This window comes from Rhea americana, unplaced genomic scaffold, assembly GCF_003343005.1.
Source record: "Rhea americana isolate MKP2758 unplaced genomic scaffold, rheAme1 scaffold_34, whole genome shotgun sequence".
Taxonomy (NCBI): domain Eukaryota; kingdom Metazoa; phylum Chordata; class Aves; order Rheiformes; family Rheidae; genus Rhea; species Rhea americana.
In genome coordinates, this window is record NW_028186468.1 from 1802693 (window position 1) to 1817436 (window position 14744).

General features: G+C 42.3%; 1 protein-coding gene across 1 annotated transcript in view; it reads left to right on the top strand.

Annotated features, from left to right (window-relative positions):
* ENPP6 (ectonucleotide pyrophosphatase/phosphodiesterase 6) overlaps window positions 1-14744 on the top strand; it is a 29609-nt gene that overhangs the window by 10896 nt on the left and 3969 nt on the right. Inside the window, exons 2-5 of the mRNA XM_085311379.1 lie at window positions 946-1125; window positions 6925-7036; window positions 10100-10241; window positions 12095-12274. Coding sequence (XP_085167505.1) covers window positions 946-1125; window positions 6925-7036; window positions 10100-10241; window positions 12095-12274 — 614 coding nt within the window. The remainder of the gene's footprint in view (window positions 1-945; window positions 1126-6924; window positions 7037-10099; window positions 10242-12094; window positions 12275-14744) is intronic.

Here is a 14744-nt window from a genome sequence, read left to right on the forward strand (position 1 = left end):
CTGTATCTTCTACATCTGTATAGGGATATAGAGCCTGAGTTGGATTTGTTGGGGCCTGATGCGTAGTTCTTGCTCTAAAAAGAGTATCAGTGAACTCGGTAGCCTTGTGTAGTGGGGTGAGGATGGAGAGGACAAGCCTATCCTCTGCTTTGTCATGCCTCACTCCCTTGCTCCTTACCATGACTGAGAAGTATCTGTGTAGTTTTTTTATTGTTTTGATTCTCTTCCAACACTATTAAATAAACTGTGATGTCTAAATATCAGTATTGAGCAAAGCATTAGATGAAAGAGAGAAGAAATGCGAGTTTCCCAGAGAGTGCTTTTTATCCTTTCCTGTTTACAGGCTGCTTCCTGCAGTCCTCTGTATGCTGATGAGTACCTTAAAATAGCCTCAGACTTGGCAGATGTTGCATACTTAGAAGGAGCCAAATGTCAGTCGGACATGTGGCATCCGCGCGGGCTGCCACCACAGCGGTTTGTTTGTGCAGGCTGCGTACAGCATGTTGAGTAGGCCATGGGCTGTGGGATTCACTTCTTGCTTTAGCCGTCCAGAAGTTGGCTGTCTCAAACTGAGCTAACTATGTGACCTTTCTCTGTAATTAAAAGAAAGTAATATGCACATCAAGAGGGTAACTCCTCCCAGATATCTTAGATGTTTAACATAGGATGGTGCGAATTATCTACAGGTGCCATCTTTTTTCACTGACCGTGAAGGGAATTTCAGCAGTTACCTTTTAGATGGCTAAACTGGCAGACTGCCATCCAGCAAACCTTTATAAAAGGTAACAGAGTCAAGAAGATCATATGAGCGGTTGCAAGGTGAAAGGTTCCTGAGTTCATACCATGGCTTTTCAGCTGATTTACTTGGAGGTCTCATATGAGCATGTGGTATTGGTGGTGTCTTTCTTCTGGAGAACACAAATCTAATTATACTCCCTCCTGTAGGTCGCCACTGTGAAGTCCATCAGATGATTGGAAATTACATGTGGGACCCAACTACGAATGTATCTTTCGATATTGGTGTGAATAAAGAAAGCCTGTTACCTCTATGGTGGAACGGATCAGAGCCTTTGTGGGTCACAATGATGAAAGAAAAGAAGAATGTCTCTATGTATTACTGGCCAGGTTAGTATATCAGAAACTATTACCCTTTTAATGATGCGTCTTTACGTTTAAGCACACCATTCTCTGTAGGATGGCTCTTCAGTACGCTACAGTTATGAAGTAAAGACAAGAATTATAAATACGTTATTCATCACTTAGAGCAATCAGTTCTTTTTAGTTCAGTTATCAGAATTTGCGCACACTTAGAGGTGACTGAACTGTGGCCGGTGACAGTATTCCTGCTGGTGTTACCTCCGGCGATGATGCTGGTTGCAGAGCGTCCCTTCCTGTAACAGCTGCTCATTCCTCCTGCCCACCTGTAGCCCCAACTATGATGAGCTGTTCACAGAGCAGTGCTGTAGACCAGGTCACTGATCAGAGTTAAAGAATAACCATCCTTCCCAAATGTTTGGGCCAACCCCAGCTGGAAGCAAGCACTGGTCGGCGAGCTGCAGCGAGCGTGTTCACTGTCCTTCGTAACTAATGCAGCCATGGAACCAGTTGCCCCTAGTCTAGCCATTCATTTGGTGCGGCTTGGCCTTTCTGCTCCTAGTTTGCTTGGTATTAGACCAACTCTTTTCCACTGAAATCACTAGGGATATGTAATAACAAGTCTTTTTTAATGAATAGGACTATACCCTTAGGTTATCCTTTTAATCAGTTGCATAGAAATAAATGTCCTAGTTGTGCAGCCAGATCAAATTACATGCAAGATGTGCAACTTCTCACCTTTTTGACCTTGCAATTGCAATATGCATATGCAATATGCAAATATCCTTGTATGTATAACTGCAGGCTAAAGGAGCACGTGTAGAAACACTGTATGAATATAGCCAGTGACAGTGGGCAGAGTAGCAGCTGCTGACTCACTCCACAGGCTCCCAGCCAGCCCATCGCCTCCATCGCAGTGCACGTGGGCCGTGTCACGTTCATCCCATGCAATGCAGCTAATGCGCTTCCGAAGGAAAAAAAATACACAGTTCTTGAGAAAGGACTGAAAGAGCAAACCAGGATGGGTGCACTCAAAAACTAGCCACAGATCATTTCCACAGTACTGAAGAGAGAAAAGATCTGAGGAAGGAAACGTTGCCTTGTTGACTCAGATGCTATCCAACAGACTGGAAGAGCAGACCAGAGAGGATATTTTGGATCATCCTTCAAAAAAGCAGCTTCTTTCTGGAGATCACCCAAATGACTTAACAGCAATGAAAATAGTAGGATATACAAATCAAATATGAAAGACTATATATAAAAAGATCTTAATTATTTCTTGATATTCATGTCTTAATATATATCAGTCTTACATGTAGTATCTCAAATAGAATATATAAATTGTTCTAAAAGTTATTAAAACATCTGTTTTTCTGGACTATTCACTTTTAACTACAATAGAACTGTACTGAATAGATGTGATTCTCTAGTCTATGGAAAGCTGCTGAAGTCTGAAAGAACAGTATCACTTTTCATTAAATACCATTAAACTTCACCCAACTCCTTCATGTAGCCTTTTGAGTGGTGAAGGACCTCTCAGCTTTTGAATGGTGCCTGAGGAGAAGACAAATGAGGGATATATGTTTGTGTGTATATATATGTATACATATACGCATATATACAGACACATACGTACCTTTCATATATGTGTATATAAACATACATACACATATATATATGTGTGTGTGTATATATATATATACACACACACACACACGTAGTATTTCTAGCAGAAAATTGCAAGGAACAGTAGAGCATCCTTTTTCCCAGTGGTAAATGTATCCATTTACTTTGTTATGCCCCAGAGGGTGGAGCTGTGTCCTGCTGATGCCAAAGGGAGTTTTTGCAAAGATCTGGCATTTTATCTGGGGACTGTGACAGGTACATTTTTCTGTCATTAATTATTATCTGTGACAGGCAACTCTGAGCAAATTTCTTAATGCCTCAGTTCAGCAAATGCTTAAGAACATGCTTGTTTTTTAAGCATGTATGTGGTCGCAATGGATACACAGGCAATAAGGGCTGGTCATGGAGGGAGAACTAGGGAAAACCTTAGAGCAATTGAACTAAACTACAGGGCAATTGGCCTGAATTAGTAGTCCAATTGTAACTGAGATAAATGTGTCACTCCAAATGCAACAAAATTTACTTCCCTTATGATTTTTGAACTGACTTCTAATTCCACAGTAAGGGTGTAATTGTTTGAATTACATTTGAATTGTCTAGATTTATTATTTTAAGGCTTTACTTCTTAAAATGTCATTCTATGGGGAAGCAATCCCAAAAGAAATTAAAGAAAATATAAGGATTTAATAATCAAGGTGGGTGAAGGTCCTACAGACTTTTGTACTGAGAATGATACGCTATTAGTAATTAACTTTCCAGCCTGAGGTTATTCCACTAGTAATGAATCTTGTAAATCTGATAAAGATCCAAACAGGAAAAGTTTGGGAGCCTGTTAACAAGAAAAGAAGTGTAGAGACAAGGGCATCACATTTTGTTCTGGAAGACGGTATTTTCTCGCTAGCCAGCAGTGAAGATGATGATCCAAATGAGAACGATCAAACAATGCAAATGTGTTACGAATGCCAGCTAGCTAATTCCCAGAGCTGACTTGTATCACTGTGATTTCCTCATTAGAGTCACTTCCAAGGCTTTGCAAAGGCTGAATCTGAAATCTCCAGCTTCATATTCTTCCTTGTATTCCTCCCTTAGGCATATTCAATGTTTAAAAGAAGAAAATCTAAACCTCAACAAATAGGGACACAAAGCAGAAGAGCAGTCAAAAGCGAATACCCATCCATCACAACTTTATCTGCACGCTCGACATGAGCGGAGTCCAGATGACTTGCAGGCAGAATTCATCTGGACTAGGCTACTTCTAGGAGTGGAGGAGCAAACATACCACAGCACTGGGTGTCCTAATCACTGTTTGTGTTAAAATGTTACGTTGTAAGCACTTGGCTGGTAGGACTGTTTTTCTGCTCTATTCATTGCAGGCGCAAAGGGCTTTACTTCAGAGATGAGCACAGTGTGTTTATTAAAAAGCTTCTGTTCTTCAGGTCTCCATTCAGGGGCAAAAAGTTATGCATCTTCTAGATGTTTGATTGCCAAGTAATATACAACAGCTGGTACTGTATCTGAGGTCAAATGTGCAGTCTCGCAGCCCAGGTTGTCTTTCTGAAGTAGACTCTCCAGTGGATGGTGAAATTCCAGGGGAGTGCAAGAGCAACCTGCTGATATCACCAACATCAAAGCTTTGCAGAGCTCCTCAGAAACGTTATAGAGCTCCTCAAAAGTTTTATAGAGCTCCTCCTGCTCAGCTCAGTGGATGATGTAACCCAAAACACTCCAACTGCTTCATTTTCCAGCAGTATATGCAACTGCTTCAGCTGAAGGGGAATGACATCTTTTCTAAACACTGAAATGAGAGAAAGGGAGAAGGGACTCTAAACCCAACCTTTTTCCATTTAAACACAATATTTTCCAGACATTGAGCTAGTCTGGAAAGTTTTCAAAACTTTGTTATGACATGAAGTGTCCAACTGTTAAATCAATGTTTAGAAATGTAATTTAAAGCTGGCAGAAGTTCAAGTCTCCGTGTCAAAAAGATAAAGAGGAGTCTATATATCACTGTGAAAGAAGTCCTTATTCCTTATCCAGAAGTTCAGGTATTTAAATAGTGGTTTAGCATCATAAGAACTGTGCAGAAAGGTATTGAACACTAAATCTCAGCAAATATGGCACAACTATTCGTATTTTCACCAAAAACCCGCAATATTCACTTTTTCTGACCTTATTATATTAGATTCTTGTTAGATTTCCTTTCCCTTTATATTTAAGTGAGAAAATCTACCAGTTGTCTTGGTCTCTACCAAAGTTAAATTTATTAAAGGGTCTTCATGGTAAGCTTTTTTCTTTCTTTTTTTTCTTTTTTTTCAATTTTAATTTGTACCAAGCTTTCCCATCCAGAATCCCATTTTAAGTTATTTTCATCATAGAGGCAATAAAAGTATATGCACAATCTTGATTGGTAATGTAAGCAGCCTGCATTTTCAATAGCATTGTCAATGATCTGTGTGCTTGCAGACCAATATTTACTGGTCAAAATTATTTCCAACTATTTCTACCTCTCTAGTCTTTTATATCATGCTCATCACTTGACAATCTAGAAATAGCAAAAATATAGATATCTGAATGACCAAAATATCCTAGATCCCCAGGAGGTTAATACTGTCAGTTAAAATTATCTTTTGAGTAATTTTGAGGAATGATATCTGAGAAAATTACAATCTGATGTCAGTATGTGAACAGGAAAAAAAAAAAGAAGCTAAATCAGCACATTACCCACTGGCTGTGAGCAATCTTCACTTGCGCTAAGGTATTAGGAGTCGGTTCTAGATTTAGTAGTGATTGGACTTGTGTTTCCAGTTGTGTCCTTACATTCCTGCCTGGCTTTGGAGCCAATTTTTTTTCCCCAAACTCAACCTAAAGTATTTCATACCTCCTGAAACTAGGTTCCTTGTGCAGCCTCCAAAGGTCTGTTTTGGGCAGAACTCGGCATGAATGGAAAGAGCAAAGGGGACAGAGGTGGTGTGGGTAACCTAAACCGGTCCCGTCGCAGCTCCGCTGCCGTGCTTGGCCTCGCGGTCGGCTTAGCCTGCAAGAGGTGCTTTTCCCTGCATCCCGATATTGCATCTTGGTAGGCTGGCTTCATGCAGGCCAAGACACGGCACGCTGAAAAATTCTTTTTTTACTGAGTGTCCCAGCAAGCAAACGGCGCTGTAGAGGGTCCCCAGCCGTAGCTGCTGCCTCCTCCTAGTGCCCTCCCTGCACCGACCCTTCCTGCACAACCTTAGCTCTTCCTAGGCAACAGCTCAGCCTCTGGCAGCCCTTAACGCCTATTTCTTTCATCCCAAGGGAGAGAAAAAGTGACTCAAACGTAGGTCATTTCAGGGTACCACTTAGCGTTAGCTTTTTGACCTGACTGTATTGCAATATAGAGGCCATTTTGCAAAAGGTATCTCACCTTTTCTTGTGACCCAGGAATGCATCCAAAAATGGGTGGCTGTGAAGGGAGGGCTCTGGAGTCCTCTAAGGATAATTTGCATGAGCATAGTGTTTCTGAAAGCATGGTTCTTTTAAACATTGATGTTGTTCAGTACTGCAACCAGGGAGTGAAAGGGCAAAACCCCACAAAAATATGTTCTTGTGTGCTCAGAGCCACAGTCTCCTGTAGGATTTGTTGCCACAAGATTTGGGGCCACAGACTGTATTTTTCAAGGAAGGCTGCAAGTTACTAAGAGAGTTAATTGATTTATACTGTTTTAAAAAAGATCTCCAAGGAAACAGATTTAACAGTACAGTTCCAGCATCCCATAATAAAATGTACTTTATGGAGGGTATTATTATGTAAGATACAGTGTGTCTAACTGGAAAGTATTTGATGAACTTTGAGGGAACAAAATCTAGTTCTGCTATATTGGAAGTCTGGAAATTGAGGATATGTGGCCACATTACTAAAAATGACAACAACCTAGTGATTTAGGTGGAAATGGTCTGCTGCGAGGGAATCAGTTTGTCATGGAAAGGTCCCAAAGAGACCTTATTTTTAAAGGGAGAAATAAAAGGACCCAATGTACTGTTTGCTGCAGGCACTCATCAGACAAACTTCTCTCTCCTTTTCTGTCCCCAACCATAAGTTTTCCTGCACGGAAGATGAAAAATAAGTAACATCACAGGGAATTCACAAACCTGAACTTGGACGCCACAGTAACGTATCTATAATGAAGGTGAAACTACAAAACTTACCACATTTTTCATTTGTAGGTTGTGAGGTTGAAATCCTTGGAGTCAGACCAAGTTATTGCCGCGAGTACTTCAGCGTCCCGTCGGACGAAAACTTTGCGGATGCAATCAGTGACGCCCTCGAGTCCTTGCGGTACGTCCCTGCAGCTCTGCGGTGGGGTGTTTCGTGTCTCGAGGACGAGTGTTGGGTTTCGCCATCAGCCTTGTTGCAGGGCAGTTTTTCAGGAGGAGCTCCCACATAGGAAGATGGGAGCTGAGGCTAGCTGATAACTTTGTCGTAGAAACATGACCCTGTACAGAAACAGCCAGTTATAACAAGGTCGGAGGAAAGGAATATTCCTTTTTTTCTTCACAGGTTACAACACAGAGGAGACATCCCAACTTACTATCTTCCCTTTGCTGTTTATCCCTAAAGAGATGAGGTCCAATCCAATGAATTGGTAGCCTGTGAAAATCAGTTCACTAACCTGCAATAGCAGACTTCGAAACATTTAGATTTAGAGGGAGCATTTGGGAATTACGAAATTCCAGTTACTTGTTTGCAGGACTAATGCTTTGGCTCCTTCTGCATTTTAGAACATCATAGGCACAACGTTCCTGGAGCTGGCAATCGTTTTGTGCAAATGTGGGTATAATGAGAGTATAGGCTTCCACACACATAGCCAGCAGCTTCTAGAAAAAAAATACACTCCACACCCAGCTTTCCGCTTCCACCATTTCTCATGCAGGTGTTTTCGAGTAGTTTGCACAATTCCAGCATGCAATTCTAACGCATTACTTGCAAACTGCTATAGCAGTCGGAAGCTGAAAAGTCTGACATTCAGAGAGCAAGGATTTCTTGTCCTCGATAAAAGGCTCCCAAATGATGAGCGTGCCGATGGGGCCGTTGCTCACAGTGGCACGCCGGGTCCTGCTCACAGATGCTTGCAAGTCACCTCCTGGTAGACTGTTGCTTGCAGCATGGGGTTTAGAGAGAAACTGTCTCAGAACACAGGAGGCCTTTGATCCTGAAATAATTTAGTTTACATTTTGAGTTATCTGCATGTGGCATGAGGAGTTCACAGGTGCCATAGGAGGCTTCCTAGAAGTGCTGCAATGTTTTAATTCAGTAAACAATGAAGGGGACAGAAACTAAACACAGGAACTGGGCCCGATTTTTGGAGAAAAGGCAGAATTACCATGGAAAGCTTTTAGGTCGGGCATCATTTGCAGTTGGGCCAGGATGTGCTTGAAGCTTCCTGACCGGTTTCTATGAAGCGAGGTGCATAGGGCAGTTCGGGAAAGGCTACGGCTTTGTAACTGTGAATGCAATGAAAAGCAAGGCATGAACTGTTGCAAACTCCAGCCCTTCAGGCTGCTCTTTTGAATAGCTGGAGCCCATTGAAAGCATTTCAATAGCTAATTCACCCAGAGTCACAAGGCTGCTTGCTGCTGCCTTCAGCGAAAAAGAAGAAATGGGCAGGAACGCAAGAGCGGCGGTGGTGCCGCTCACAGGAGGCCAAAGCTGGCACTTTCCATGAGAGAGCAAAGCAGGGACTTACGGAAAGAAAGGAAGGTACAGAACAAATTGAAAAGGAAAGAGAAAAAAAGATAGTAAGTTTTCAGTATCTTTTCTCTCAGTGTCTTTTCCCTGTCACCCATCTTATTTGTTTAGTCCTTTAGGATTTAGTAAATAGCCTTCTGGGCTGCTGGCCAGCCTTGAAATGCCTTTATTTTAGGAGTACTCATTTAGCAGGACTTAACCTCTCTGGGTAGAAGAGCCTTGAGCGGCATTTTCTTGTTACACACATCTTTCGGAAGAGTTTCTGACTCCTGATGCTGTACAAAAGCCAGCAGATCCAGCGCATTCCCTTTCCCTAATTGAAAAGCCAATTAGCCAGAGGCTCAGTGTGGGAACGCAGCCGGTGGCAGGAGCACTGCATGGTCCAGAGCGGGTCCTCGTGCAGCTGGTGCGCGCTGCAGCTTTGCCCTAATGGCAGGTATTAGCACTTTAATGACTTGCAATTGCTGATGCTACCACTGAGCAAAATGTTCCCACATTAGCAAACCCTTCAGGGACTTCAGGTAAAGGAAATTAAGACCTTTTACTGTGGGGTGGTGGTCTGAAGATTAACTTGAATGTGGACATGGGAGCATCCATTCCCATCTTAACTTTATCAGGGTCGAAGGGAATTTAGTTTACATTTTAAGCTAGTTATCTGCGTGTGGCATGAGGCACTCGTAGGTGCCATAGGTGGCTTTCTAGAACTGCTGCAATGTTTGAATTCAGTCTCTCACCTCTGATTTTTTTCTCCCCCATTTAGCTCACTACTGCAGACTATTAGGATGTCCTTAATAAGAGAAGCTAGACCTGTCAGGAAAATGCACATAATCTTTTTGTAGGGATTTTGATCTCGATAAGGGTATATATTATGGATGGCATACGCTGTTACGTATAAAGGGCAATGGGAAAAGACTAGGTTTGAACTTCACGAGCATAAATTTACATTTTTATTTGCAAGACTACTCTCAGTAAGCTTTACAACAAACTGTAAAACGGTCATGAAAATGTAATTAGACATTGATTTATATGCTATCCCTACTAATTAGGCTGAGGGCATTCAGTGCAGAAATGTGTGATTAACTAACTTTGTACAACTCTCCCCTTGCCTCGGAGATCACCTTAGCTCGCTTTCGTTCATTGATCATGTTCCTGAACGAAAGAACCCTTCTATAATCTCACCCCAAGCCATACAGTCCTGGTTTCTGCAAGGTCATGGAAGAGCATGCCCTGAGATGACTGAAGTGGTTTGGAAGACCTCACACGGGGGAAAGCCAGAAGTGCCAAAACTTAATTAAAGCACGTTTAACTTGTAATTCTCGCAATTTTTTAATAAGGGCACCGAGCACAGAAATTAGTACTTCTTCTGGCTCTTTAAAGGAAAAGCCTTCTTAATTGAAAGATGTAGCAGAAGGCTGCTAGGGTAGGTTGTGTTTGCACACAGTCATCTCTGCCTGGCACCTCCCCCGTGGGTCTCAGACCACCCCAAGTGACCCCGTGAGCAAGGGGCTTGAGGAAGCCCTGTTTCCGGAGTTTGTGTAAGGGGTGGTGAGGAAAACGACGCCAACGCCTAGAGCCAGGAGGGGCAGGCGGCAGCGCGGTGCCCCCGCCGCCGCGGGCTGCGTGTGCACCGGCCTCTCGCTGCTTCCCCTGCAGCAACGGCAGCGCGGAGATGGCCGCGGTGTACTACGAGCGCATTGATGTGGAAGGGCACCACTACGGCCCCGCGTCCCTGCAGCGCCAGAACGCCGTGAAGGAGGTCGACAAAGCCTTAAGCAACATGATCAAGCAAATCAAGGTCAGTGAGATCAGAAAACGGAGCACCCGAGCGCATTTTGCTGCGCTTGGCGCTGTAACGCTCACGACCCTTTCAGCGGGGGTCCCGGTGCCCCTGCCCGCCGTTCCCGGTGCACGCGGCATTTCACAGCACCCCCAAAGCCCCTTGTGCCCTGCCCCTTGTGTCTCCACCATCCGGGCCCTGCGTAAAGGTCGTCGGCTGCTGTTGCGACCGGGCTGCCGAAAGATGCTGCTAAAGAAGCTGAATCAATACTGCGAGAGGGTGGCCATTACCTTAAAATAATTTTGCCGTTACAACAATAGTTGTTCGAGAAACAGCATTTCAAAAATGGCAATTACTTGAGACCCTACCACAGCATTTGAAAAAGTTTTTTAAAACTGCTCTTCTTGGCATCGCCGAGAGCCTATTTAGTGCCTATTAATTGGATGTATTGGCAGTAAACTTTTATTTCCTTAGAAAGAGGGGCTACTGATATCGTGAAGAAGTCTAGGCAGCATTGCCCTGATTTTTGTAGATGGCATTATAATCCTCCTAGAGGATTATTATACCAATAGCCCCGGGAAACCATAAAGCAATATACATGTTGCTCTGTTTATAGCTTGTGCTGCCAAGTGGAATTTAGAGCAGGCAAACAAATCAAAACTACTCATTTGGTAAGGTCTGTGGAATCAGACAATTAACTTCTATATTATGTTTTATGACACTACTCAGAACCCTGCACTTGAACTTTTGTTTTAAAAACATTATCTAAATCATTTTGTGGTGAGAAAAAGAGGACATCAAGCTTTTGGGTAAATGTAGATTTTATGGCTATAGCTGATATCTCTTCAAAATGGTAAATACATATTAGAGCTTTTTATGTACTTAAATGGGGAGAGGAAAATGCTATTCAATTTCAACTGATCATAAAAGATGTAATGCTAAGTGACTGTGTTTGAGAGGGGAAGAGGGAGACACCTTTGCCATGGGTAAAATCACAACAAAGGTGCTTTCCCTCCAGCATTTTACCAACAGATAAATAGATAAAATCCTGTCCAAGAGCAACTGGGACAGCAGTTCAGTAGGACTGAGATTTAGTGTCTTGTTCTTGCAAGCAGAAATGGCATTTATGCAGGTCTAGATTTGCATAAAGATAAATTTTGAGCTCAGGTTTAAGGTTGAGAAAAGAACAGGGGGCAGATCTCTTTAAGCAGCATTTGAAAACTCTCGGGTCAAAATGAGAGGAAAGCCCCAGGAGCAGCAGTTCTGAGGGATATTTGCTTTGCTGAATCAATCTATGCTCAGTCTGGAAGATGATTTGATTTGGATCTGTTGCAGACCAAGAACCATGAGGATGTGTTTGAGTCACGGGGTTCAAACTCAGGCTTTCACCCCCCCCCCAATATATGGGGTGATCATACATATATTTATATATATGTGATGCCCTTCCAGAGCATCAGTCCATTTTGGTGTGGATACAGTACCACCTTTCTACTGATTCACAGCCCTGGTTCACCTGTTTCTCTGAGGAACATCACAGTGGTGGTCACACCATGGCTCAGATAATAATACGGCCTGTGAACCTCTAACACAGACCGCTTGCACTGGATGTTCACTAGAGGTTGGATTTATTTCAGCAGATCTGCCCTACCCTCTTAGACTCTTGCAGGACAGCAAGCAAGAGCGGACCGCTGCCACTGCAGCAGGTGGCAACACTCCCTGCAGAATATTCAAGGCTGTGCTCTTGATGGTGTATTTCCTCCAAAATGAGCAGAGGGAGGCCAAACGGGGCTTAAAATTTGCCGGCAAGCACTGGAGGTCAGGTGGTGAAGCGCTTTCCCAGCCCTAACGACTGTCATGCACTGGCTTCACAGAGCAAGGGTCTTCAGAACGACATCAACGTCCTCCTCTTCTCCGACCACGGGATGACCGACATCTCCTGGGTGGACAAAGTGATTGAGCTGAAGAACTACATCAATATGAGTGATACCATACAAATGAAGGACCGAGGTCCTGTTGTGAGCCTTTGGCCAGTTCAAGAGAAGCACACGGAGGTAGATACAGCTTATTAGGATTTGTTTCTTTCAAGTCTGTTCGTTTTGCTTTATAACAATTGTTTCTTTAATTTGGCCATAATAACCAAATTCTACCGTCAGAGATGTGTGTAAAAATCAACCTGAGCCTCTTATCAGGAGTCAGGCTTTGAACCTGTGATTTTGCACTCTTGTGACTATGGTATCTGAAAGAAATTCACACCAGACAAACTAAAAAGCATGATCTTTCACTATTTTTTGGTGCACACACCTCCTTTCAACCTCAATAACAATTTCTCCGATTTTGACAGGTATATAAAAAATTTTAGCTCAAAAATCATTTTTAGGATTTTATATATTAGCCAATCTATTGACTCCATGTGGGACTTTCAAATGATCTGGAGGAGGTCAGGCATTCTTATTCCAGCAAACTCCTGTCAAATTTGAGGAATAACTCCATTAGACCAGAATTGCCAAGGAAGCCAATTTTTACAATATTCCCCTTTGAAGAATTTTGAAGAAAAGCACATTTGATTAAATCAATCTTAAACAGCCAAGGTCAGAATGGCGGGATTTTGAGGGGCGAATTCAAATAATACAGGGAAAAAAATATGGAAACCACTTGAAAAGCATGAAAAAGCAACATCTGTAATTCATATACTAGTAAACTATATTTTTACTAGAAACAAATACTTAAGAAGTCATTATGTTGTCCTCAGAATATTAATGAGCAGATATACAAAATGGGCTGTCTGTGCTCGAGGAGGAAATTTCGGTTTTCCTATGTTATATTTTAGCCAATTCCAGTTTTGCAGCTCTCATATACATTGTAGGCTCTGTGATTTTTTGAAAGGGAACATTTGTCAATTTTTGCACCCAAACAATCTTTCTAGGAATTTTATAGCTATGATAATGTGAACATTTTAAACTAGTGCCAGAATCTGAAGTTGTCTTTCAGACATGCTTAAGTCTACTACTCAAAGTTTCTGCAGGGTATTCTAGCACTTACATATGCCCTCCTAAGCCTAATCTCAAGGATCTCTATTTTTGTGAGCTAGACTTGCAGACAAGTGTAATGTTGTCACATAGACATGGGTTTCCATCAGAAAAAGCTCTTAAGTACATGTTTCTCTTTCATTAAAAGGCCTAATGTCCCAGGTAGAATAAAATACAATGCCTTGCATCGCAGTTTTGTTTTCTTCCTTCATTTCTTTTTCAGATTTCTTACTGGAGTGCTGGTTTTTTAAGCAAAACTAAGTTTATTTCCTGTTTCTCAAGAGACAGGTTCCACTAGTCTAATTCACTTTAAAGAGCAATGATTAGGAATTAGGTCGTATCATAACATAAGGACATCACACTTTAAAAGCTATCCCATTCTGAAGCACCAGAAGCACTGCTGAAACACCAGAACTACTTTCTAGTCTATGTCCTGGTGGGAAGTTCGGCTTGAGTCCCACTGTCATGCATGTTCCTCATACTGTCATGTATGTTCCTCACGGAGGCTATATATACGGTGAGGAGTTTCTGTGCTGGAGGGATGTGTGTCAGAGACTGAACCACCCCTACTAGACAATGCAAGTCTATATTGCGCACAGATAAACTCAACACATGTGCAAGAGGGCTTCACTCCAAGGTTAGGGAGATTTTTTTCGTTCTTATTGCCTGTGAATCTTTGCAAAATTGACCTATTTCTTCTTGAAGATTTTTAACATTTAAGCAGTGATATAAGCTCTGGTCACTTCAGTAACCACCTTCCCTATAGCGTATGAGCATATGCTTTAGGCATTTAAAACATTTTTTCTGAATAATTTGGATTTAAATCGCATTTGTGTGATTATATTCCAGATGGCATGATTAATATTAATGAACCACTTGCGTAGCATTGTGCACTTTCAAAGCTGCAGGCCTTGACTGATTAATCTCAGAGCATCCTCATATAGCAGATATCCAAGCACTATCAATCCCTTTGATAGGGATTGACTGGTTAAGCGCGAGAAACACAGAGGTGAGGCGATATTAGCTGTTTGCTCACAGCACAGAAGGGGAAGTAGTGGCAGAGGCCAGACAGAACATCCCCTTTCCACATCTGTAGCCCATGCACATCATGTCCTTGACGTGGATGATGACAAGCATACTGCTTGTTATTGCTTAGTTTATTGTCTTCCTCAATGGTTTGGTTTCTGCTGGTTTGGCTGTGTGTCTGCATACTCACACGCATGCATCTGTGAATGCACGTATTATAGGCGTACATGAGAGTTTGTGGGTTCCTACGTGTTTATGGTCCAACTTTACAGAACCTCCTAAAACATACAAGCAGATTTTGCATAGGCATCATCTTTTGGACCAGCAAACTACCAGTTTGAATGTGTTGATGATTAGCCGTCGAAGAGGATTAGCCACTTGACTCATCCAGATGTTTCTGTGCACCAATTGTGTGTATGCACTTTATAGCCATATAGCATCCTAATCCTTGTGTTTTTTTTTTTTTTTT